Below are 27408 nucleotides of genomic sequence, written 5' to 3' on the forward strand. Positions count from 1 at the left end.
GACTCCCTCGGGAGCACCGATTTTCTCCTGTGTGCACCTGTCCCCGGTGTTTGTCCAGCATCCTTGTCCACTCCATTCTGATGAGCCTCTGGCTCCTCTGCTCCTGCACCTTCGACAGCACTGGGGCCATGGTCCTGTGCCGGGTGGGTCCTGAATTGTGATGGGTCATCCAGACAGGGTGCTGGCTGCGTGGCTTCTGCTCCAAGCTAGCTCAGCTGCCTGGGTTTGAAGCTATGGGTGCCTGTTCAGAACCCTTTGTGATGGCGATGTTCAGGGGTCAGGGATTTACAGCGCACCTTTCTGCAGGTGGATGGTATCTCCCCTGGGGATCCCCTGGGAAATTCTCCAGCAGCCCAGGATGTTCGAGCTCCTGCTGACTCAGGCCCTCCTACCTGGCTGCTGGAAGGCACAGCCCAGGCTGGGGGTTTGTAAACCCATCATAGTCTTGGAGTGCTTTTCTCAATTAACCTCTGCCTGGAAATCCACTATGGGAAACGGATCATAGTGGAAGGGGCCTGGCTCAGGTGGGAATTGAGGTCAGGGCCTGACACCCATGTCTAGGATCTCCTTTGACTCAGGACCTTTTCCAGAATCCTCAATTTACAGATGAGAAAACAGAAGCTGGGGGGCACAGTGGGGGCCAGAGGGCAGGACTCAGGACCCCTTCCCTTGAACCACTGTACACACAGATGGCCTTTCAGCTGTCCATTCCCTGCCCCAGCGTGGGCATTCTAGAGGGGGTGCCCAGGCTTGTTTCTAAAGCCCTGTAGGAGTTCCTCCCTTGCAGTCAGGACGACAGTCACAGAGCTCTGTCCTAGACCCAGAGCCTGCAGGTTCTGCAAGCCTGGGACCAGAAACATCTCCAGAGCTCATTGAGGTGTGTCTCCCTGTGGGGGCGCTTGGAGCAGGTGCTCATTGCAAAGCCAGACCAGCTGTTCTCAGGGAAAACCTTCCATGAGTCTGAACTTGAATCTCTGGGGAGATGAGCTGGGCTCAGGCAACCCCCTCCTGGCATCTGGCCACTTGGCAACTCCCCACCCAAAGCTCTGAGGTCCTGGGGTTGGGCGGCTTCGCTAATCCCCAGATGGGCCATCACCTTTGCTGGAATGTTCTGGCATTTCTGACCAGGACCCCGTGTGCTGACAACTGTCACTCAGACCAGTCTCCTCTGCCCCCCGTGAGGGTGTGGCTCCCGAGTTCTCTCTGCCTCTTGCTTGTCTCCTTATGTTGTGAAGGTTATAAAATGAAAACCCAGTGAAGGGTGACAGATTGCAAGCAGAGAATTTCTGGATGCATAATGCAAATTGCCTACTGTCTTAGCACATCCAATATGCAAATTGTCTCCCTCCCACTCCGGTGGGGGTGGGGAGAAAACCCCCCTCCTTGGAGGTGGTGAGCTGTTAGTACTGAATATCAAATACTATCAAGATGGCTTTTAACATGTCACGCTCCGCTTCCCGACACGTAATGAATCAGCGGGAAAGGAGATTTCTATGGGGAAAAGAGAGCTCTGCGGAAGAAAGGTTAATACACGTGCACCGGCCCCTCCCCCTCCACCGCCCCTCCCCCTTCATAAAAGCAGCAGAAGGGAAACTGCATTGAAAGTACAGATGGTGAAAGGTAAGCTCATGACCTGGGGTGGGAGGCACAGAAAGAGGAGAGGGAATTCCCCCTGCCCCCCAAGTCACCTCCCGGTGGCTCTGGGCCACCTCGTCCCGTCTGCTCTCTGGAGGGCTCAGGGGTCCTGATTCCCAGACCACAGTTGGCAGCCCTGCCTGGGGTGGAGGAGGAGGCTGAGTGTTTCCTGCTGAATTCCAGGCAGAGGGGGGCCTCTATAGCCCCTCATACATGAGGAGGCCTGGGTGATACTCCCTGGCTGCTCAGGTGATGTGCTCAGGAAGGCTAGGGCGGAGAGGCACCAAAGATGGGGAAGGTGGGCGTGGGTGATTCCTCACAGGCCTGCACAGGACAGAAAGTGGCCAGAGGGCCACGCTGGCCAGTAGAAAGTGGGGCGCAGCAGGGCACTCCTGCAGCTCCGCCCACAGTCTTGCTGCTGCCCGGGGAACTCCACACTGGCTCTGCCGGGCGGCCTACAGCAGGCCGGGTGGGAGGACTGGTCTGTGAGCTGACAGCGCTGACCCAGCCTTTCCACAAGGCTCACCCTAACGACTTCCTGCTGCCAGGCAGCCGTGGGAACACTAATCTGAATAATCAAAATGAAATCAATGACAACAGCATGGCGCCATGCTCTGGAGGGTATCTTCTGATGAGCAATTCACCCGAGAGGTGGCCAACTGGCAGGAAGAGTGTAATTGAGATCTGGAGGCAGGGCTGGGGAAGATGTGGGGGTTACGCCCCGCCCCCAGCCCCGCCCCTGCCAGGGACTAGCTGATATACAAGGGCTATGTCTGCTCCTTTCCAATTTTGGGGGGGTGGTGGTGGAGAGTTTTGGCCAGGCAGGCTTAACTTGACCCCACACTGAGCTGTCTGTCACCCTGTTGTGGACAGAAATGTGTATCCCCAAATTCTTAATTTTGAAACCCTGACCACCAATTTGAGTATATTTGGAGATAGGGCCTTTCAGGAGTTCATTAAGGTTAAACGAGGTCCCGAGGGTGGGTCCTAGTCCAATGGGACTGGGGTCCTTATAAGAAGAGGAAGAGACAGTGGGGGTGGGCACACAGAAGTCATGTGAGGACACAGCGAGAAGGCGGCCTTCCGTCAGCCGAGGGGAGGGGTCTCACTGGAGACCAGCCCTGCCCACACCTTGACCTTGGACTTCTAGCCTCCAGCATGTGAGAAATAAATTTCTATGGCTCATGCCGCCCAGGCTGTGGTGCTCTGTTATGGCAGATGACCAATTAATACATTAATAGTTTCCATCAGGGCTTGGGCTTCCCAGGTGGCTTGGTGGTAGAGAAGCTGCCTGCCAATACAGACGCTGCAGGAGATGCAGCTTTCATCCCCTGGGTTGGGAAGATCCCCTGGAGGAGGAAATGGCAACCCACTCCAGTATTCTTGCCTGGGAAATCCCATGGACAGAGAAGCCCGGAAGGCCACAGTCCATGGGGTGGCAAAGAGTCGGACACAACTGAGCGACTGTGCACGCCCGTATGCCATCAGGGCTCAGGCCTCCCTCTCCCCAGGCTCCCTGGCTAGAGCTCTACGAGCCAGGAGAGATCCACCCTGTCCTTTCTGCTGCACACATAGGCTGTGTACATTTGAGGGACCCTGAAATCTTTTTGGAATGCCTCCCTTTGAGACTGAGTGGGACCCTGTGGGGCTCCTGGGTTCCCCTCTGTTCCCCACTCCTTCTTTGTAAAGGAGCAGACTCCAGTCTCCTCGACCTTCCCTGAGTCCCAAAGGGCAGAATCAAACAGTTGCTAATCAAGGGAGGAACAGCCAAGGAATGACCTGAGACCAGAGAAGAGAAATCAGAGGAGTTCATCAAGAAGATCACCTGAGAGCAGACTGGAGGGCCCGCACAGACCCTGCACACAGCCTGTCAGCAACCCCACCCTTGAATCAATGCTATAAGACTCCCCACCAGATCCTCCTGGGTGAGGATACACAGGTTTACAGGGCAGGAGCCCACTGTGCCCCCTTTGCCTGGCAAAGCAAAAAAACTATTCTTTTCTACTTTACATAAAACTGTCTCTGAGATTGGATTTGGCACTGGCGCCCAGAGGCTGAGCTCTTGACCTCACTTTTGCGGCAGACTTTTCCTTTTTTTTTCACTTTCTAAAAATTTTCTGATTTTTAATTGGAGGATAGATGGTTAGATAGCCTCACCGACTAAATGGATATGAATTTGAACAAACTCTGGGAGATAGTGAAGGACAGGGAAGCCTGCCATGCTGCAGTCCATGGGGTCACAAAGAGTCGGACAAGACTTAGTGACTGAACAACAACAAAATTGCTTTACAATACTGTGGTAGTTTCTGCCATACATCACCATGAATCGGTCATTCCATCCGTCTAGGTTGTCACAGAGCACTGGGTTTGAGCTCCCTGAGTCATATAGGAAATTCCCACCAGCTATCTATTTTACACATGGTAGTATATGTTTCAATGCTACCCTCTCAATTCTTCCCACCCTCTTCTTCTCCCGCTGTGTCCACAAGTCTGTTCTATGTCTCCACTGCTGCCTTGCAAATAGGTTCATCAGTACCATCTTTCTAGATTCCATATATATCCATTAATATACATTATATGTTTTTCTTTTTCTGACTTACTTTACTCTGTAGCTCTAGGTTTATCCACCTCACTGGAACTGACTCCAATGCATTCTTTTTTATGACTAATATCCTATTATATACATGCACCACAGCTTCTTTATCCAGTCATCTGTCCATGAACATCTAAATCTTACTCTTCCATCCAGCACATGCCAGCTCAAGTGTCACCTCCCCCTGGAGGCTCTCCTGGTTACTCCAGCTCTAGTCCCCACTACAGCCAGAGTCTGAGTCATGGGGACAGGATGTTGTTGAAGGGACCTGCTCTATTCCCCATGCTTTGAATGATTCCTGGCACATAGAAGATGCTCAGTGAACATCAGTTCAGTCAGTCACTCAGTTGTGTCCGACTCTTTGCGACTCCATGGACTGTAGGACGCCAGGTTTCCCCGTCCATCACCAGCTCCTGGAGCCTGCTCAAACTCGTGTCCATCGAGTTGGTAATGCCATCTAGCCATTTCATTCTCTGTTGTTCCCTTCTCCTCTTGCCTTCAATCTTTTCAGCATCAGGGTCTTTTCCAATGAGTTAGTTCTTCAAATCAGGTGGCCAAAGTATTGGAGTTTCAGCTTCAGCATCAGTCCTTCCAATGAATATTCAGGACTGATTTCTTTTAGGATTGACTGGTTTGATCCCCTTGCAGTCCCAGGCTCTCAAGAGTCTTCTCCAACACCACAGTTGAAAAGCATCAATTCTTTGGTGTTTAGCTTTCTTTATAGTCCAACTCTCACATCCATACCTGACTACTGGAAAAAACCATAGCTTTGACTAGATGGACCTTTGTCAGCAAAGTAAAATCTCTGCTTTTTAATATGCTATCAAGGTTTGTCATAGCTTTCCTTCCAAGGAGCAAGCGTCTTTAAATTTCATGGCTGCAGTCACCATTGCAGTGATTTTGGAGCCCCCCAACATAAAAAACAGTGAACATGGGTGGAGTGGGTGAATGAATGGGCAGTTTCTCAGTCACTCATACCCTCTCCAGCACTGCTCTCTTTTTGTTTTATCCATTCATTAATTCTCCCAATGAACTGGAAGCATAGCTCACATCTCAATAACAACAACAACAACAACAAAAAATGTTTACTGAACTTACACTACATGCCAAGCAATTTGCTAGGTTCTTTCTGCGTTAATTCCATTATAAAAAGAAATAAATCACAATAGTATCTACCCTGAGTTGAGCATCTACTGTGGACAGGTCACTGGGCAGTGGTTCTCAAAGTGTGGTCCGAGTCACGGTATAATCACTTGGAAATATGTCAGAATGCACATCTCCTTGCTAGCCTAATGATGAATCAGAGATTCTGAGGGGGGGTGCGGGGCTCAGATCTGTGTTCTATCATCTAGGGAAATTGATGCTGGGAATTTGAGGCTCATTGGTCTAGAGATTACATCTCTCATCTCTCAATGACCTTTGAGGCAGCATTATTGTTCCATGTTATTAACGTGAGAATCAAGACTCAAGAAAGTTATGTCACTTGCTCAAGGTCATAGAGCAGATAAGTGGGAGTGGCGAGGGGTTGTAGTGGTCTGCTGGGCCATCTGCCTCCCGTGGGTCTTCCCAGCCTGCATCCCTCCCAGACCAAGGAATGGCTGGACGGTTCAATATGGGTGGAGGAGGGAGGGCAATGCCTATCAGAAGGTCAGGGGTTCCTTCCACTGGCTTCACTTCCTAGAGAGATGGGTTCGGATTTCCTGGGGGCTGGTGAGTGTGCAGGAAACCCAGGCTGCCCCTGAGGCTGGGTCAGGTGCTATCCTCCCACTGCCCACCCTGGGGTCTCCTGCCCTCTCTGACTCTGGAGGGGGCTGGTTTTCTCAGAAGGGCCAGGTGGGCTTGGGGTGGGGAGAGGACAGAAGTTCTAAAGCCTCTGGCTCTTCCTTCAAGATCATCCTCGCCTGGGACCAGGCCAGGTGGGCAGCAGGGTGGGAATGTGCAGCCCAGAGCTGACTGTGTCACCCAGACCAGGACAGAGGAAGCCTGCCTTGGGCTCCTAGGGGCGGGGCAGGAAGCGGGAGGCAGGGCCTGCTGTTCGCCTGCTCTTGGAAGAGAGGGAGGGAGCCCGTGCAAGGAGAACATCTCAGCACCAGGACCTAGATGGCTGGGGCTCCTGAAGGGGTGCCTGGCCTCGTTTATCGCAGCCCACTGGAATGTTGCTGCACAGTCACTAAGTCAAGTCTGATTCTTTGCAACCCCATGGACAGAAGCATGCCAGGCTTCTCTGTCCTTCACCATCTCCCAGAGCTTGCTCAAACTCATGTCCTTCGAGTCAGTGATGCCATCTGATCATCTCATCCTCTGTTGTCCCCTTCTCGTCCTGCCCTCGTTCTTTCCCAGCATCAGGATCTTTTCCAATGAGTCAGCTCTTTGCATCAGGTGGCCAAAGTATAGGAGCTTGAGCTTCAGTTATCAGTCCTTCCAATGAATATTCAGGGATGATTTCCTGTAGGATTAACTGGTTTGATCTGCTTGCTGTCCAAGGGACTCTCAAGAATCTTCTCCAGCACCACAGTTCGAATGCATCAATTCTGCAGCGCTCAGCCTTCTTTATGGTCCAGCTCTCACATCTGTACAGGACTACTTGGAAAAAACCACAGCTTTGACTATACTGATCTTTGTTGATGAGTTTTGGGGAAATTTCTATGAAAGGCAGCGAGCCCAAACTCTTTCTGGAAAATGTGGGATTTATGGGGACAGCATTTGTCTCCTTGCTTGGATTTCTAGTCACTAGGGGTAGGGTGGGGTGGAGAAGGGATCCCTGGAGTCACAGGAGGGGGTGGCAGGTAGGGGTAAGGGTCCAGGGGTAGCCGTCTTGGTTGTCTGCAGAAGTCTCAAACATTTCTTCTCACTATGGGGACCCTGGGCAGTGGTGGAAATTCCCTGATGGGCCAGGAAAACCTGTGAGCTCAGTGCCCAGCCAGTTGTACACAAAGGAAGGGCTGGGATTCAGGGACGTCCAGAACCTGTGGGATGCAGGTCGGCAGGACCACGCTGGCCGGGGGGTCATGGGCCCCAGTGGCTGCAGCTGTTTTCCTAAATGCATGTGATCTTGGGCAGATCTTTGATTCCTCTTGGCCTCAGTTTTATTGTCTGTAAAATTGGTGCCTCTCATGGGTTCACCTGATGACACGTCTCTGTTCCCCACGGGACTTGAAGACAAAAACAGGCCCCCACACCCTGCATTCTGATTGGGTGGCATCCACAGGAGGTCTGAGCAGGACAGGGTTGATGGCCCTGAGTGAGGTGACCATTTCTGCTCTGAAATGTCACACCTGGAACACTTTGGAAAAGAATTAGAGAAGTCCTCTGGGAGTCCCCTCACCCCACAGTGGCACTCGGACCTGGGGAGAGCAACTGCCTGCCCGCCTTTGCTCCGTGGGGCAGTAACTTCTGGAAGGATACCTGGAGCTTGGGTCGCCATGGCAACAGCAAAGATGGCACCTGCTGGGATGGATATTTGGCCTTTTTTTACATAGGAGGAGATTGCTTGGTGCTATGGTGAGCAGGTGACAAGTGGCATGTTGGTGACAAAGAAAACCCTCCTGCCTCTTGATAGAGGCTTATGAGGAGGACCTTTCTCCTGGCTGCCATCAACCTGGGCTCATTCAATTCCTGCCCAGAGACTCAACTCTCCATAAAGACCCCCAGAGGCGACCATTTAACTGCTGTCCTAACAGGTCACCTTGGAGACCAAAACGGGCACTGTGATAATTTGTCTGGACAATGGTGTCCCCTGGAGGCTCCCAGGCAACCCAGAAAAGTGGTCATCCCACAGAAGAACCACGTGACAGAAGTGGGTGGGAGGGGGGCCCCCACGTGCCTCTCAGGGCTTGAATGAGCCCGTTCAGATGCCTCCCAGTTGTTGACACTAGAAGGCTGTCTCTATGGCAACAAGGTCAATGGGAAATGGCAGCCGAGTTGGTTTAATTTTCACTGTACTCTTGTTGACAGGATAAAGGCCCAGCTTCTGATTTCTTGGTTCAACTGGATAAAATTTTCATTAGATTTAACTGCTCGTATCCAGACACCCACATACGATTCAATTTGCCCATCTCACCCTCAATTCTCATTCTCCTACGGGTCCTGAGGACAACATTTTCAGAAATCTCATCTTGAGAGGTGTGGAGGCTGGGCAGGGCAGGGACTGGATGGCATATGTGTGTGGGGACACATGGGCTGTGTCCCAAGTGAGTTCGTAATTCCTGGTTCTGAATGTTTGGGGACATGGGGCACAAGATCCGCCCCCCAAGCTTTTACCACTTTCTACCAGGAGGCATAGGCTGTGTTCCGACAGTGAACAAGTCCAGAGAAAGGCAGAGGGTCTGGGGACTTCTTCCAGGTGGGAGGGACCTCGGGTGGGGGGTAGGGAGCTGGTTTGGGTTGCTCAGGCATCACAGCAGGAGATTCAGGCCACGGTGGGGAATGGGGCTTCCTCTATATCTGCACTTGACCTCACAGGCAATCTCCTAGGGGCTCTGCGACATTAAAAAGTGGCCTTGGCTGAGTGTTTCTGCGCTGGCTCTGCTAACTGGGCCAAGGATATGCATCGTGGAGCAATTCAAGGCTTGGAGAATCTCCTGACTTGCTAAGTGGCATTGTTGCCGAGACAGGGAATTCTTTGTGCTATAGTGAGAGCGTGAATGCCCTTGAGGTTCTCTGATTGTCTAGTGATATCGAATGGAAACCCTATTTGGCAAGGGGAGAGGAAGCTTGAGATTTTCTTCTTCACCAGGGAACCATGTGGGCCCTGAATCTTCTTTACTTTTGGGCTCAACTGCACCATCTTGTCCCAGGCCCTGCCCAGGGGCAGAGGTGGTGGGAGGGACTGGCCGTCCACCAGCCCCTCCAGGCCACTAGCAGTGGGGGCAGGGACCAGGTGGCGTTCTGTATGGTTTCCATCTTTCTTTTGGGAGACCCTTCTAGGCTCAGACGCCTCCTCCGTGTGCCCAGACATGGTGCCTGCAGGGAGGCAGGTGCCCTAGAAAGGGGGTAGCTGCCCCTGGCTCTTAACGATGTGGGCCAGAACCCTCGATCTTCAAAGAGAAGCTGAAAATCTGGGCACTAAAATGCTGGCAACAAATTCTAAGTTGAACGAAATCACCCCCCAGCTAGAGCAGGGCTGTGTCAGTTCTAGGAGGCAGTCAGGCACCCCCCAACACCACCACAGAGAGGCCCCCATCAAAGCTCATGGAATCAGTGGGTGGCAGAGTTGGAATTGGGGGAATTCTGTAGAAGCAGGGGGTGCATGGCGCCCAAGTGGCCTTGAAAGGCAAGTAGGCAGGGAGAGACAGGAAATCAAAAGAGCCATTTCTCTTAGTGCTTCGGGTTGGGGGCCAAATCAGCTAAATAAAATTTAGCCTGAGGGAGAAAGGCATATTTGCAAAACCACCTGGATCCTCCCAGCAGAGTTGAAGAAGAAAGTAAGCCCGTTTTAAAATCAGCCTATCCTATTAAGTGAAGTAAGCCAGACAGAGAAAGACAAATATCATATGGCATAGCTTATCTGTGGAATCTTAAAAAGAAAAGATACAAATGAACTTATTTACAAAACAGAGATTCACAGACACAGAAAACAAGCTTATGGTTACCAGTTGTTCTTTAGTTGCTAAGTTGTATCCGACTCTTTTGCAGCCCCATGGACTGTAGCCCACCAGGCTGCTCTGTTCATGGAATTTCCCAGGCAAGAATACCACGGGTTGCCATTTCCTTCTCCAGGGGATCTTCCCGCACCAGGGATCAAACTTGTGTCTCCTGCATTGGCAGGTGGGTTCTTTACCACTGAGCCACCTGGGAAGCCCATGGTTACCAAAGGGAGGGATAAATTAGGAGTTTGGAGATTAACATATACATACTGCTATGTGTAATAGCACACTTGACTCGGTATTTTGTAATAATCTGTAATGCAAAAGAATGAAATACACACACACATATTTATGTAACTATATCTATTGTTGTTCAGTCACTTAACTGTGTCTTAGTCTTTGTGACCCCACGGACAATAGCACACCAGGCTCCTCTGTCCTTCACTATCTCCTGGAGTTTGCTCAAATTCACGTCCACTGAGTTGGTAATGATATCTATATATTTATTTGTGTGTGTGTGTTTAGTTTCTCAGTCATGTCTGACCCATGGACTGTAGTCTGCCAGGCTCATCTGTCCATGGGATTCTCCAGGCAAGAATACTGGAGTAGGTAGCCATTCCTTTCTCCAGGGGATCTTCCTGACCCAGGGGTCAAACCCTGGTCTCCTGCATTGCAGGCAGATTCTTTACTGTCTGAGCCACCAGAGAAGCCCCTATATCCAAAGCCACCAGGGAAGATATCAATGTCGTTGCTGCTTAGTCGCTTCAGTCGTGTCTGACTCTGTGCGACCCTATGGACTGCAGCCTGCCAGGCTCCTCTGTCCATGGGATTCTCTAGGTAGGAGCACTGCAGTGGTTGCCATGTCTTCCTTCAGGGGATCTTCCCGACCCAGGAATCAAACCCAGATCTCCTGCATTGCAGACAGATTCTTTACTGCTGAGCTACCACGAGAGCTGAAAGATATCTATATCTGTTATATCTATATCTATATATCTCCATCTAAGTCACTGTGCTCCAATACTTTGACCACCTGATGCAAAGATCTGATTCTTTGGAAAAGACTCTGATGCTGGGAAAGATTGAAGGCGGGAGAAGGGATGACAGAAGTTGAGACGGTTGGATGGCATCACTGACTCCATGAACATGAGTTTGAGTAAGCTCTGGTGATAGACAGGGAAGCCCAGTGTGCTGCAGTCCATGGGGTCGCAAAGAGTCGGACACGACTGAGCGACTGAACTGAAATGAACTGAAGTCACCATGCTATACACCTAAAACTAACACGTCACTTGTAAATCAAATTATACTTCAATTAAAAAAAAATCAGCCTTGTGTCTCTCCTGTCTCTCCACTGCCTGCTCTCCCTCATGCCAGGCTGGGAGGTGCCAGAAGGCATTCCGGTGGAGAATAGTGAATATAAGGAGACCCATCCTGCCAGCTCCTCATCTCAGCAGCTCCTAACAACAGGGACAAGCAAGGATGGACAGGGAAATCCTCCCCTATTTCTGCTGCACTGAACCATTCCCCCTGTGAACCACTGAACCGCTCCCCCAGTAACTCTAAATCCAGCCAACACAGGCAGGGAGGGGGAAGAGCCTCTGGGTCTTGCAGGCTCTGTGCACGGATGAATGCCTCTGCACTTAGGACAGAGCCTAGGTCCCGGGCCCCGGGCCCCCCAAGGGGACACAGATGTGCTCCTCTTTATGGTGTCCTAGAGTTTCTCATCAATAGGGACCTAGTAAAAGGACAAAGTAGGTCACTAAACAGTTAACTCTACTAGGGGATTATAAGAAGAGAAAAAAGTATGAGAGACCCCTGTAAGTTAATGATCACTCAAGAAAACAGGTTTGCTTACCCACAAGGCCAAGCAGGGTTGCTTAGCAATAAAATTCATGCAGCAGAAGGAGGAAACATGCCCCCCCCCCAAACAATAAAACAATGGTGGCCTGAGACCCACATCCTGCCCAGTGAGCTCAGTAAGTTAATGACCCCTAGGACATGTTCTCTGCCCACATAAAAAACAATAATTTGTGGAAAGATGACATTTCACAGTAAAGACCCTCATTGTACTGAGACCTGAAATAATTTTTCCATAGTGTCATGCTGTCTGGCTTGATGGTGTGGGGACAAGAAAACTCTCCTGTGTTTGATGTGGACTCAAAAACAAGGAAGAAGGTGGTCATCTTCTCTCCCTCCCCACTTTTCCTTTGATTATAAAACTGCAGACCGGTAAGTTTTTAGGGTAGCTCCCTCTTGCCTGCCTGCTTGTAAGCCTCATGAGCGTTCTATTCTAATAAGTCACTTCTTATCTATCACTTTGCCTCTCACTGAATTCTTTCTGTGCCGAGACATAAAGGATTGGAGCTCTTTGGAGCCCCCTGAAACACCATCCAACAGTTTCAGAATGACTTCAAGTCCGTAAGTATTTGGCGAGACCCCATTATGTTCTTGGTCCTAACATCTAATTTTCAACACAAGGAAACTCCTTATGTAGGTACCATGTCTTAACCTAGAGTCTGGAAAGACGTCACGGGGTCCTAAAATAGCCAGAAATGATACACCATGTTCTTTGTGCAAGTTTGAGAGCAGCATTCCCTGGAGCCTCCCTTCTACCTGAATCTGAGAAACAGTTGATGCTCAAGGAGGCCTGTGGCTCCACCAAGGGGCCAACCCTGATCTCCATGGCAGGGCTCCTTGGCTGACCTTTTACCAGAAACTGTGTTAGACTGGAATCTTGCAAGAAGCAGGAGAATCTTGCTCCTTAGAAAATAAATGTTCCCAGGGCCCAGTCCCAACCTGTGGAATTAGAATGTCTTGGGGGCAGGGGTGGGGGTGGGGTACAGGAGTCAGCCTTCCAGCAACCTGCCCCAGAGGTTCTGATGGGGACCACTGTTCCTAGCACTGAGACAATGTCTGTGCCCTAGTGCTATGGGCCACAGATGACTGGCAGGGATAGGGTGGTGGGGTTGGGGGTTGAGAGGGAGGGAAGTATAGCTCCCCTGAGCCCCGCTGTTCCAGCCCCACCCCAACCCACAGAGCAGGTCCCCGACACCGGGTCCATGGGCACGCGTGCATCATGGCCCCTGCCTGCCCCAGGCTGGGGAGCAGGGCTCCTGCAGAGAGCTTGCATCCGCGCTGCTCTGCTGCTGCGGGCCACCAGGTGGCGCTAGTCGACCAAGAACCGGTTTGCCGTGGGGGCCCAGAAAGGAAAGCCTTTGTTGATTTTACTTCCTGATGTTCTATAATCACCAGGATTACAATCTAAGCAAAAAAGCAAAACAAATAAACACCACCCCTCTTACTGGGTCTTTGGTCTTTGTCTGGAAAATGATGAGAAAACAACAGACGCCTTGACTATACAACCCGAGGGTTGGTGTTACAGCAGTGAGGTCTCCCCGGGCAGGGGGAGGAAAGGGTGGGGGCTCTGAAGACCCAGGAAGTTCACTGTTGGTTTAACCTGCAGGGCAAGGAGCTCCTGGTAGAGGCCCCTGAGGACCAGCTTCTGTTCTTTCCAGTCTGATGCAGCAGCCCCATCTCAGCACGGGGGTTCCTGTCTCCAACTGCCTATCTTTGCAGGGTCCTTGTGGCCTGCTGCCCGGCCTCACCGCTGCACAGAGGCTAGGAATGCATGTGAGGGCTGACACCCTGGCTCCTGGAGACCCCAACAGGCTGAAGGTGCCCAGGGACCAAAGGCGATGGGGGTAATTGAGGATTGATTGTGGACAGCTAGGAGGGCTTATTTGATCTGCACACTCAACATGGCCTCCACCCTCAATGCCAACATGGCCTCCACCTCTCTCTACACACAACATGGCCTCCACTCCTCTCCACACTCAACATGGGCTCCAGCCACTATCAAAATGGTCTTCCATCACCTAATACTTGACATGGCCTCTGCCCACTTACACTCAACATGACTTCCACTCCCTACACTGAATATGGGTGGCCTCCTCTCCCTCCACACTCAACATGGCCTCCATTCTCACTGCCAGCATGGTCTCCACCCTCTCCACACTCACCATGGCCTGCACCCTCACTGCCAACATGGCCTCCACCCCTCTCCACACTCAACATGGGCTCCAGCCACTATCAAAATGGTCTTCCATCACTTAATACTTGACATGGCCTCTGCCCACCTACACTCAACATGGCTTCCACTCCCTACACTGAATATGGGTGGCCTCCACCCTCTCTACACTCAACATGGCCTCCATTCTCACTGCCAACATGGTCTCCACATTCAACATGGTCTCCACCCTCTCCACACTCAACGTGACCTCCACTATCACTGCCAACATGGCCTCCACCCTCACTGCCAACATGGCCTCCACCCCTCTCCACACTCACCATGGCCTCCACCCTCACTGCTACCATGGCCTCCACCCTCACTGCCAACATGGCCTCCACCCCTCTCCACACTCACCATGGCCTTCACCCTCACTGCTACCATGGCCTCCACCCTCACTGCCAACATGGCCTCCACCCCTCTCCACACTCACCATGGCCTCCACCCTCACTGCTACCATGGCCTCCACCCTCACTGCCAACATGGCCTCCACCCCTCTCCACACTCACCATGGCCTCCACCCTCACTGCTACCATGGCCTCCACCCTCACTGCCAACATGGCCTCCACCCCTCTCCACACTCACCATGGCCTTCACCCTCACTGCTACCATGGCCTCCACCCTCACTGCCAACATGGCCTCCACCCCTCTCCACACTCACCATGGCCTCCAATCCTACTGTCAACATGGACTTTATCACTTCATTCTTGACGTAACTTTCTCCCTCACACTCAACATGACTTCCTCAACATGTCCTTCACTCCCTTATACTCACTGTGACTTCTGCCTCCTCTTCATTGAGCATGACCTTTACTACCTCATACTTAACAGGCCTCTATCCCCATCCTTAACATGGCCTCCTACCTTTATGCTCACATGACCACTGTCACCTCAGACTCTGCATGCTTTCCGTCACTTCACACTTAATGTGCCCTTAAAGCCTCAAGCGTGACATCACCTCAGTATCACACCCATGTGCGCTGTTTGTTTCCTCCTTTGTGCTGTCCCACCCAGCCTCCCTGCCTCCTGCCCGTCCCACGTGTTCATCCAGGCTGGGTGACAGGAAGCTTCCTGACTGTCCCTGCCCCAGGTTCTCTGAATGTCTGGGTACTTGAAGGCAGAACCGTCGACTCTGCTTCAGCCTCCTCAGCTGGTCCAGCCTCTTGGATTTGCCTTCCTGAGGGCAGGGCCTCAGCGTTTCCCCGGGCAGCTTTCCCCCAGGGTTGGGCTCAAGGCAGAGGTTCTAGAAGCCTGTTCTGGGCTGGTGTTGGTGGTGCAGGAGTCCCTGAGGGATCATCAGCTGGTCTTGCAGAAGGCTTAGCAGGGGTTGAGTGCTGAGCACTCACCCTTATCCTGAGTCTTCAGGAAAAGGGACAGGCTTCCTCCTCTGGATGCAGCCCTGACGCCTACATTCTTTGTGTCCGCATTGTGGTTTGATGGCCATGGGGCTGCAGGGTAGAGGCCATGGCCCTTCCTGCCCTGAGGAGGACAATGCTGCTCAGAGCTGGGGTGACCTGTGCAAGGCCCCTCGCTGTCAGGGGAGGAGCAGGGCAGGATCCACCCCCAGCCCCAGGTCTGTCCTTCTGCACATCCTCCCCTCCCCCTCACTGCCGCCTCACCCACTTTCAGGGGGTGGGCGTGGGATGGTCATGTGCTCGCCCTGGCCCAGATGGTGCCGGTGTCTCCTCCTGAAGGCTGGTGGTCTTTGTTTCCAGCCCCAGAGGCAAGGTGGTGGTGGTGGTGGTGATGGAAGGCCTGTGGAGAAAACCGTGTGGCTGGAAGGACTAGAAAACCAAACACTGCCCCTGCTGTCCCACGAGCGTGTCCCTGAGTGTGTACCTGTGGGTGGTGAGGGCAACTGTGTGCACTCAGGAGTGTGTGGACATTTGCGTGGGTGCTCCTGTTTTGCCCACCCAGTGCTACTGAGACCTGGGAACCCCTGGGCAATAACAGAGGGGCTCCAGGAAGGCAGTGGGAGCAGAGTCAAGCCCAGAGGTGGCTGGTGGGGCTTCCAGATGGCCTCTGGGGCCAGGCAGGCCTGTGGGAAGGTCCAAGGTTGCTGGGTAATGCAGGGCTACCTGGCCAGCTAGGGTGCTCCAAGAGGAGCCCTGAGTGGGGACAGCTGGGGGCAGGGCTGAGAACAAAGCTTAGAGCTCCTGCCTTTATCCCTCACTCTGGATGGAACAACCTTGCCACCTGCTAGCTGGGAAGCGACTGGCATGCCTATCCCCTCCCAGGCTGCCAAGGAATGGGACAGGGCAGAATGCCATGGCACTCAGAGGTGAGGGTCCACTCCAAGGGAAGCGGCTCCATCTGGCTTCCTGAGGCTGGAGGGTATGGGCCAGCCAAGGATCACTGAGCAAGTTTCCTGCCAGGCTGGCGGGACTGAGGCGCAGGGCTCATCTGACCCGTCATTGTTCCCACTTAAGGTTGACCTAGAAGGAGCCGACCCTGTCTGCCCAGCCCCGCTTGGATTACGGCAGTGTGGGGGCCAAGGCGGGTGTTCTCTCAGATCAGCTGCACTGCAACAGACCCTGGAGTCTGCAGGATGAGACCTGCTGAGTTTTAGATCATGTTCACTTGAGTTCTAAAAACTCCAACCCTCAGGAGTTGGGGCAGAACCCAGGGCAGCCATCCTCAGGCCTTGAGTTGAGCTGAGCCAAGCTGTTCTCAGCTGAGGCCTTACAAGAGGCACCCTGGCTGTACTGAAGGACTCAGTACAGAACTGAGAACCTTATTCCCAGAGGAAGTGAGGATGTTAGTACTTAGAAAAAACTTCACTTCCCAGACTCCCTTGCCAATGAAGGGGTGATACCACTGAATTCTAGCCAATGACATATGAGTGGAAGCATTGTATGCCACTTCTGGTCCCTGTCTTTAAAGTTAAGAAAGTTGCTCTCCAACTTATCTTCTTTTCCCACTGGTTGGAATGCAGTTATGATGGCAGGAGCTAGAGCAGCTATCATGAAGCCACATGAAAGATGGGAATACCCTAGGAATGACAGAGCAACCAGCTAGAAAAAGCCAGGGTGGCTGATCTGATTCCTGTCCCTGTGAGGCTGCCCTATCAACCCTGAATGCTCTGTGAAAAAGAAATAAGATTTAAGCCACTGTTCCTTTTGTCTTCATCACAGAAGCAGGACCCATATTCTAAATACTGCTGCAGGGATTGGAAAAGACAGAAAGCATCCTTGGAAACATACTGGGAATTCCTATCAGATATCTGAACATTTTCTCTCTCCCTGTTTTTTAAATCTGGAGGAGGCATCTTTCAGTTTGCAAACTGAAGGAAAGTCCCCGTTTGACAAAAGGTCATCACTGCAAGAGTCAATGTGGAGTTCTTGGAGTCAGTCTGGCACAGGAGCTGGGGTCTGTGAGATCCTCCCACCCATCTTCAACAGGTGAGGCAGAGGCTGAGGAGCAGTTTCACTTCACCCCCGATAAGCACAACATTTTGATTAAACCACTGACAGCTCTGCTGTAGGGCAGGGAAATTTGGAAACATCAGGAAATCAAACTGTGAAGTCTTTGAAGGAATGTGATTTATGTGAAAATGTGATGAAGCTAATGTGTTTGGCTCCAGCGTTGGGTGGCATGCCGGATTCTGGAACCAAATCTGATGCCTTCCTGGCTCACAGCACACACCTCTGCTTTCCCCGACCACGGGGAGCTGGTGCCCTGTGTGTGTGTTCCAAGCCCGATCGGCATCTAAAGCTTTTATTGGAGCCATATTTCCTGGGCCGTGTTTCCAGGTTGTGCACGTGTAACCAGAGCCACACACACACACACACACGCACGCACGCACGCACACAGATATACACCCCCTGAGTGACTGCACTGTGCTGCTCCCAACCCTGGACACCACAGAGCCAAGTGTGATTAGATTTATGGGGAGGTTGTTGTAGTTTAACATAATTTCTAAGATGCACTGCAGACTTTTGAAAAGGCGTTCACAGTTCCCTCCAGTTAGGTATCAGAGTTGGACCGAGGTCTGGTTTCCAGCCCCTGGAGTTCATGGCTTAACCCCCTCCCCTGCTGTGGGGATATGCACTCCTATCGGGCTCCTGTGGGTTAGGGTGATTTTTCTGGGGAAGGGCCCCTTCTGAGGACGGGGGATGTTGTGAGGAGGTAGAGACAATGAGGAGAGAAGGAAGCAGCTCAAACAAGAGAATGGGGGAAGGAACTGGGGTGATGGAGTGACTTACAGGAAAGGGCCCTCTGTGTGTATGTGAGATACACTGGGAGGTCCCAGGCTGGAGCCTCTGACCATGGTGACCACCTCGAAAGGTGTCTCTTTCCTTGGGAACATCCCCTTGGCTAATCTCTGGCTAACTCGGTCTCTGGAACCTCCAAGGACATGGGATGAAATAATGACCTCAATGCCTTGGACCTGGGTCTGCAGAAACCCAGGAGCCAAGCCCAGCCCTGCGGAGCTGGCTGGGTGATGCTGGACTTGGTAGAGAGAACACTGGACTCTTTCTCTCACTTTACAGAAAGGGAATTGGGGTGCAGTGAGGGTGAGTGATGGGCTTGAGGTCACACAGTGGAGCAGTCACGGAACCAGCACACCCCACTTCTGAATGCCCAGCTCTCGCTCAACTAGCCTGACTGAGTGGCGCCAGTGCCCAAGGTTATCTGAGTCCTTGCTGCTGCCCAGCCAAGGCTCTGCCAAAGAGGAAGTGTGGGCAGCCCTGGGGAGGAAACCCAAGGCCAAGGGCAAGCCCTACACATTTAGACACCACTGAATGGAAGGGGTGGGTGGGCAGAGCTCAGAGTGGGGCCCCTGGCACCATTACCTCACTCTCCACCCTGCCTGACCTGGCCATGGAGGGTGCCACTGGGCAGCTCTGGCCCCCAGGGCCTGGCCGCTGGGGTCTTTGTCAGGTACTCAGGTCCCTGTGGGCAGTGGATCAAGTTGGGTCCGGTCACATTCATTCAGCGCCCCACAGATATTAGAGAGAGCCTTGCATGTGCCAGTATGTGAGGGGCCCCAAAGAACAGCAGACAGGAAGTACCCATGGGAATGAGCTGGGATGTCTCCCAAGTTTCCAGGTACTCTGCAGAGCTTTGCAGAGGCTCGTGTGATCCCTTCCAGTTAACTGTGGGAGACTGGCTTCAGTCTGGTGTCTCCCTGAGAGGTCTCAGGAGGCTCGGGGTGCTGGGGCTGTGAGGTCCAGCCTGGGTGGTCTGGGATGGTCAATGGAAGAGGCACTGTTTGGGCTGAGGTGGAAGGAGGAGATGGGTGAGCAGGTGAGGGTAGAGGAGAGCCAGGCAGAGGAGGGTTGAGAGGCCGCAGTTCCCGTGGAGGGACCCCTGGCTGGGAGCCCAGGAGGGCGGGGGCAGCAGCGTGGGACCTGAGGGTGGACGAGCTGTGGGCACACCTAGAAGCTTGTGCTCCGTCCTGAGGGCACCAGATGGCTTTAACACGATGGGTCTGGTCTGAGTTACCGCTCAGGAGGGTTCCACTGGACATAACCCGAGCCTGGAAGACCCTGGGCTTCCTGGCTTTACTTCTTGGTGGCAGCAGCAAGGGCAGGCTGGCCAGACCCTCACCTCGGGTCCAGAAGGACAGCATGGGGCAACCTCAGTCTTGGGGTCGAGCCCCTGAGGGGGCTAGCCCATTGGCCTACTGGCGTCTACTTCTCTATATAGAGGCTTCCCTGGTGGCTCAGATGGTAAAGAATCCACCTGCAATGCAGGAGACCAGGTTGACCCCTGGGTTGGGAAGATCCCCTGGAGAAGGGATGGCAACCCACTCCAGTAGTCTTGCCTGGAGAACTCCATGGACAGAGGAGCCTGGTGGGCTACAGTCCATGGGGTCACAAAGAGTCGGACACGACTGAGCGACTCACACTTTCACACTTTCTCTGCATAGAATGCTGTCCTTCCTGACTCCACCCTCAACCTGTGGCTGGTGGGGGCAGAGGCCATCCTCATCTGAATACTGAGGGCCTCTTTGGGTGAGCCGGTCACTGCAGGTGCCACCTGGCCGCGGCTCAGACACCCAGTGACCCAATACTGTCCCCAGGAAAGGACATTTCACTGGCTCTCTCTACATGCTTCTCCCCCGCAGCTCCACTTCCAAGGGGGCACAGGTTCTCAGGACCCCCTTGACCGGCTAAGTTAGGTCCCGTATCATGACTGGTCTTTGCCCTGAGCCTCAAGAGATCAGTGTTCCAGAACCCAGGGCCCTGTGCACTGGACAGCTGTCCTCGGGTCTGCTCTCCCTGAGCCCTGCCATGCGGGCAGCAGGCGAGGCCGCTGAGAGTCCCCGGCGGCTGCCCGTGGAAACGAGACACCGGCCGCGTCCTGGCTATCTGGACGCACTTGGTGTTTTGCATTCAGTGATCTGCACCTGACAGATGCTCCCGAAAGCATCACTCCGCTGACAAGATGAAATCCAGCTCAGCTCCCACGTCTGTGTCTCCGCGTCTGGGAGCAGGGCAGGCCCCGTGCCCAGGAGCAGATGGGTCGCAGCCAGAAGGCAGCCAGCCCGTCCTCAGCCCATGGGCCTCTCCCTCCCTGGACTGCCACCATGATCCTGTCTGCAGCCTCCAAGACAGCGGTCGGGGCACTCCCAGCTCTGCTCCTCGATATAGGTTTTGGGCTCTGGAACCCCCTTTCTCATCTGTAATGCAGGCTGACATCCAGGTCCTGGCTGTGGCTTAGGGAGTCCCCCCACAAGGACTGCGGGCTGGGCGGGGTCCTTGTAAATGCTGAGTTCACTGTCACCTAAGCAGAATGGGTCTCCCACACCTGGGTCTCCACTCCACGGAGGACCGCTGGCCCTGTTGGGGTGATGCTGGCCGGGCCCCAGTGCGCCCTGGCTGACTGGCCAAGCCTACTCACACATGGGCTTCAGCTGCCCAATGAGCTCCTCCTTTGTCCATTTCGCCCACTCCTTCTTGTCGGTGTTGATGGAGCAGAGGATGGGGCCGCAGGGCTTGCCGCAGTCCTCGATGGCCGGCACGTTCAGGTAGTGCACCAGGACGATGTCGGGGTTCTGGGGGAGAGCAGAGACACTTGGCAGCGTGAGGGTGGCTGGGAGCCCGCCCAAGGCCGCCCCGCCCAAGGTCACGCCAGCAGGCCCCACGCCGGGCTTTCTCAACCTGGGCACCCCTCACCATTAAACCAGCTCGTTCTCTGTTGTGGGGGCTGCCCTGCGAAATGCAGGATGCCCACCAGTAGTGTCCCTGGAGATCACTTGCCCGAGGCCATGAAGCACTGCCTCCTTCCTCAAATCTCCAGATTTTGCCCATTGCCCTTTGGGGCACCAAAATTGCCCCGAGTTGAGACCCACTGATCTGCATGTGAGCAGGTTCATACATAACTAAAGACCACATGTGCATGCTCAGTGGCTCAGTTGTGTCTGACTCTTCAGGACCCTGTGGACTGTGGCCCGCCAGGCTCCTCTGTCCATGGAATTTTTTAGGCAAGAATACTGGAGTGGGTTGCCATTTCCTCCTTCAGGGAATCTTCCCCAACCCAGGGATGGAATCCCAATCTCCTGCATTGGCAGGTGGATTTTTTTTTACCACTGTGTCACCTGGGAAGATGTAGTTAAGGAACACCTATGAGGTAAACGTATCTCCAGCCCCACATCTAGGACCTGTGCCCACAGCTGCCCAGCAGCACCGGCCTCTGTTCTGTGCTCTAGGTGCATTTCCCCATCACAACTCTCTGGACTCCCCCCTCATGGGCATCACCACCACCCTCCTTCTTCGGGGGAAATGGAGTTCCTGGAACTTAACACATAAGCATCATTTTCTTTTGGCCATCCTGTGTGGCACGTGGAACTTGCCCCACTAGGGATCGAACCCGTGCCCCCTGCAGTGGAAGCATGGTATCTTAACCACTGGGCCACTGGGGAAGTCCAAGGCACCCGCTTCTAAGAGTTGGATACCCCTCTGCCCCTCAGCCTGTGGTCTCCCTACACAAGCATCACCCAGGAAACAGCTGTCACTCAGAGTCTTTGGAAACTCCTCCTCAGAAATTTCTGGATCTTATGAGTGGAAAGAACTCTCTCCGTGAAGATGCTGAAGACACAGTTTTGTCCTCAAATGGTTTTATTGAGGTGGTTCAGCCTCTTCCCATCAGATCCAACTCAAAGTGCCCTCCATGGCTCTCTGCCCATCACCAGCTCTGGTAGCTACTTGCCAAGGGGGCCTTTGTGGGGGCAGCAGCTACACTGCAAAAGACCAAAGGCCCCTCTGTGGCTTTCAATGACCCCCCATCCCAGAAGGCCAAGCTGTTCATTGCGCCACGTTGGACCTGATAAGGTTGTTAAGAGAAAGCAGCTATGTCACTGAATAAACCCAGAAAGGCCTCCTACCCCAATCAGAAAGTATTTCTTTGCTTTCCTTTCTTTTTTCGGCCATGTTGTGTGGCAGACAGGATCTTAGTTCCCCAACCGGTGATAGAACCTAAGTCCCCTGCAGTGGAAGTGCAGAGTCTTTGCCACCGGACCATCAGGGAAGTCCCAGAAAGTATTTCTTGAAGCATCAAGAAACATATGATAATATATTAAGTATAGCAGGAAGCTATAGAAAAGTCACTTGGAAGACCCCATCCTCCGTTAGTTCCCAGATCCATCTCTTCAACTTTTCCATTCTAATACCCAACAAGAGGAGTCCTGGGTGGGTGGGTATAAAGACCCCCATCATAGAGTAGCTTAAGTCTGCCATCACCTTTTTGGATCTGATCAGAGCAAGAGTAATACATGACTCTGTGACTCAATCGATGCGTTAATAAATAAAGACTCAAGACGACACCACGACCGGTGCAGGAAGGTACACTGGCATCATTTTAAAAGATTTTCAATAAGGGTTGAAATGCAGAGTTTTTTTCTGGCCAACGCTCAGTTAACCAGGAAATTAAATCAACACGAACAGGAGCTTCTCGTTAATGGCGGCGTTTCTAGATTGCAGTAATCATGCTTCTTAATAATAATGATAATCCCTGACAACGGCACTGCACTTTCTTCTTCTCAAAGCACTTTCCATCCATTATCTCATTTGGTGGCTGTGCAAGCCGGGAAGGCAGGCTGGGCAGGGCAGGGCACCCCTGTCTACAGTGAGGACCCTGAAGCCCTGCGAAGTTGTGTGCCCAAAACTGTATGCCTGGCAACGGACAGAAAATGGGGCTGGAAGCCAAGGTTCTGACTCTGCTTTCAAGTCCTGCTGAGATTTGGTGGCCTCTCTTTGCCCGGTCTAACTGCTTTCCCATTTCCTGTTTTACTTCATCCTTGCAATATGCCCACGAGGCAGGTGGGCTGGCTAGATCTGCCATGCTCGTGGCCTGGATGGGGTAGTCCAGAAGGGGAGGAGCCATACACCCGCGTCCCAGCCCTGCGTCCTTCCTACCAACAAGCACGCTGGCCTCCCCAGGCTGGGAGCGCCTGACTGAGCCTGTGTCTGGCCAGACAGCAGCGCCAGCCGCTGAGCGAGACGGAGTAAAGATCAAAGGGACACAGGGACCCCAGGGCTTCCTCTGATCCCAGCCCCAGGAGCAGGAGCCCGGCCCTGCAGGGAGAAAGCCAGGATGCCAGATGTCTGAGAGATGAAAGGCCCACAACTTCCTGCCCCACTGCCCCACTGAGCACGTCCTGGATGCTTGGAAAAGCTGTGGGAGGGCATGGTGGTGGGTGGGCGGGCAGGTGGGGGCCTGGGGAGCAAAGGGCAACCCTCACCTTGCATCAAAACTCCCAGAACTTGAGTTCCTGCCCTGTGGCACTTGGACTCTCCTAACTCAGGAAGCCCCATCCCTTCCTTCCGGGTCCCACTCCATTTCTGCATAACTAGCTTCCACCTACCCTATAAGAACAGGCACAAGGCTCTCCTCCTCCTCCAGGAAGCCCTTCTGGACATCTCACCCTCTGTACTTCCACCACAGCAAGTGGAGATTTGGCTTGTGTCTTAATAGTCTGTGTGCCTCTTTATCTGCTCAAAAACAGAGACAGTGCCTGGGAGCTATCACTGTGTTGGACAATGCCTGCTGCTCATTTCATGTTTGTAGAATTGCATGAGGCTGACTTTGGATATTCTGTTCTTACTCGTCCCAGACTTGTGTTCAGCTGACACCTGGCTTTAGTTTTCAGTGTCTTCGAAGGGCAGGGCAGCTACTCTGAGCATGGGGTGTCCATAGAAAGCTAAAGGCAAGGCTGGTTCTTAACCTTTTCTTGGTCTAAGGCCCCTGCGAATCTGATGAAGGCTGGGGCTTCCCAGTTGGGAAAGAATCTGCCTGCTAATGCAGGAGACCCAGGTTCCATCCCTGGGCCAGGAAGGTCCCCTTGAGAAGGGACTGGGAACCCACTGCAGTATTCTTGCCTGGAGAACCCATGGACAGAGGACCCTGGTGGGTTACAGTCCAGAGATCACAAAGAGTTGGACACGACTGAACGAGTAAGCATGCACACACGTGGCTTCTCTACTCCCAGCCCCGAAGGATGCCCAAGGTACATCAACACTGCATTTTAGGAGCTCACACATCCAGTGGTCTGTGGATGCTCTCTGCCTGCTGCCAGTGACGTAGGGACTCAGGATCCACCATAGCCCCTTTCAATACACCCCACACGTACATCTCCTTCCTAGGTGCCTCCATTCTAGGCCTTATGCTTCTTGGCAGCCTTGATAGCCTCAGTCCCTGACGGCTGCAAGGAGGCTGGATTTGGGATTAGGAAAGGCAGAAGCGGGCTACGTCATGGTTTATATCTTTAACACAAATTCCATCCCAGGGCCTGGAGTTCCCGCAGCTGAAACTCCTGAGTTGAATTTTAAGTAATGACTTCCTGGCTTGAGGCCGGTTTTAAGACACAGAGTGATTGAGGTATTTTTGGAAATTGGGGGCACACATCACTTCTTGGCAACGCTGCGATTTTATTCATTAGTTGTACATTTTATTGGGTGTTTCTGGCAGAAAAATATATTAGGCGTAGAGCTCCAATGCTTCAGTTTCATGGGGGAGCTCATAACAGTGTCAGATCCTGAACGAGTAGGGAGCTGCCAGCCGGGTGGGGCTGGCTGGCTCCAGGGGACATGACTGAGGACGCACCCCACCAGACCACCCAGACTCTCGGTCCTAGGCCGCTGTAAAGCCAGCCTGCCTTCATCTCCCTGTCCCCACCCCAAGCAGACATCCTCTGAGGGTTCCCCAGGATTTACCACCCAGGTCAGACCTTGCAGGTCTGAGTTCTCATCCAGAGGCTCTGCTCTGGGATACGGAATTTCCATGAAGATGCTACAGGCCGACCCTGCAAGGTGAGGGTGGCCTTTGAAATGACCTCCCTGAGTGTCCAGGAGGCTTTTCTGCTGTTAAAGGCCTGGGGGAGCTCGATGGGGTGGCTGTGGAGGGGAAGCTGAGGTTAAGAGAAAATCTCAGAGAAATTTCACAGTATGGAGGTTCCTTAAGAAAACTAAACATAGAGCCATTATATGATCCTGCAATCTCACTCCTGGGCATGTATCCAGAGAAAACTATAACTTGATACATGCGCCTAGCAGCACTGTTCACAATAGTCAAGACATGGAAGTAACATAAGTGTCCATCCTCAGAGCAATGGATAAAGAAGATGTGGTACACATATACAGTGGTACATCCCTCAGCCATAAAAAAGAATGACATAAGGCCATTTGCAGCAACATGGATGGACCTAGAGATTCTCATACTGAATGAAATAAGTCAGACAGAGAAAGACAAATAGCATATGATGTCACTTACATGTGGAATCTAAAAAAATAAGGGTATGAATGAACTCACCTACAAAACAAAAATAGAGGTACAGATGTAGCAAACAAACTTATGGTTACTAGGGCGTCAGAAGGGGGAGAGATAAATTGGGAGATTGGGACTGACATATACACGTTACTATGCAGATGGCTCCAATCCTGGGGCCACCTGATGTGAAGAGCCGACTCATTGGAAAAGACCCTGATGCTGGAAAAGATTGACGGCAGGAGGAGGAGGGGATGACAGAGGATGAGATGGTTGGATGGCATCCCTGACTCAATGGACATGAGTTTGAGCAAACTCCTGGAGATGGTGTAGGGCAGGGAAACATGGAGTGCTGCAGTTCATAGGGTCAGACATGACTTAGTGACTGAACAACAACAACAAATGCAGTAACTAATAAGCCTGGCGAGCTACCGTCCACGGTCTCACAAAAAGTTGGACATAACTGAGCAACTAACATACACACACACAATAAGAACCTATGTGATAGCACAGGGAACTCTATTCAATAACTCTGTAATGGCCTATATGGGGAAAGAAGCTAAAAATGAGTGGATATATGTGTATGTACAACTGATTCACTTTGCTATATACCTGAAACTAACACAACATTGTACATCAACTCTACCCCAGTAAAGAAATTCTCAAAGAAGTTCCAGAACTTTCTGGGCGGAGCCATGAACTAGGAGACCCCCTTCCTCTCTTTTGAGCTCTTTACCTATGAGGGTCAGAGCCCCCGCTCTTCCGTTGTAGGGGCTGTGATGGGGCCTTTGTGACGTTCAAAGTCCCATCCTGGAGTATCCTGATCGTCTAACTACTAGTTGCCACCAAACCCCAAACCAAACAGAACCCTGGTGTTTTTCTGGAGAGAATGACCAGAGCAAGCATCTAACAGGCAGTTTACCCACTTACAACGCACACCTTCTCCACTGATCGTCCATCTGTCCTGATTTTCCTATTATGGCTGTCTTGTCCCTTCCTCCTCAGGCCTTGCAGCGGGGTCTTTGTCCCCTGGCCCCCTTACCACCCTCCTCCAGCTTCATGGCCTTCCACCTGCCATGTTCCGAGGAAGCCTTTATTTCCCCCTCCAGCCCGCCTCCCTGCTCTGCTCCCAGCTCACCTGTCCCATTTCCCATTGAGGGACCTCGGAATGCCCCCAACTCACGTGACCCAGCCTTATGGCTGCCTTCCCCACACCTGGTCCACCCCGGCTTCACCTGATGACTAATGGCACCACCTCCCCACAGTGGCCCCAGTTAAAGCCTTTCTCCTCTCTGTCTCTCCCTCCAACCCACCCATCACCAAGTTCCATCAATTCTCCATCCCCAGGTAAGCCTGCCCACCCCCCTACTCGGCCCCACACTCTGGAGACCACCCAGTCAGAGCCCCACCCCCTGCCACATGGACCCTCCTCCGCCTGCATCTCCCCACTTCCTCCCTCCTCTCCTCCCCATCCCTCTTGTGACACTAGCCGGTGGACCCTAGGGTTCTGGCACCGGCTCCCTGGCCCGAGAATGAACCCCACCCTCTGACTTGGTCACGGGGACCCACTATCTGTTTTCCTTTCCAGTCACTTGTGCTCCCCGGGGTCCACCCTGCTCCTGCTGCCTTCATTCTCTCCTGAGCTGTTCTCTCTGACTGATGTGCTCCTCACCACCCACGTCTCAGTGCCCCCTCCTCTTGGACACTGTATTCAGAGATGCCGCCAGACACGCATGGTGCCTCCCTGCCCCTGCCTGGGCCCTCCTGCCTTCTCAACCTTTATTTTCCTTACTGTGGCACCCACCCCAGTTCATATTTCTGAG

General features: G+C 52.8%; 1 protein-coding gene across 1 annotated transcript in view; it reads right to left on the reverse strand.

Moving 5' to 3' along the window:
* Positions 1-27408, reverse strand: part of CAMTA1 (calmodulin binding transcription activator 1) — a 943590-nt gene that overhangs the window by 108593 nt on the left and 807589 nt on the right. Inside the window, exon 7 of the mRNA XM_065935842.1 lies at positions 20726-20879. Coding sequence (XP_065791914.1) covers positions 20726-20879 — 154 coding nt within the window. The remainder of the gene's footprint in view (positions 1-20725; positions 20880-27408) is intronic.

The sequence above is a fragment of the Muntiacus reevesi genome, chromosome 5 (assembly GCF_963930625.1).
Source record: "Muntiacus reevesi chromosome 5, mMunRee1.1, whole genome shotgun sequence".
Lineage (NCBI taxonomy): Eukaryota > Metazoa > Chordata > Mammalia > Artiodactyla > Cervidae > Muntiacus > Muntiacus reevesi.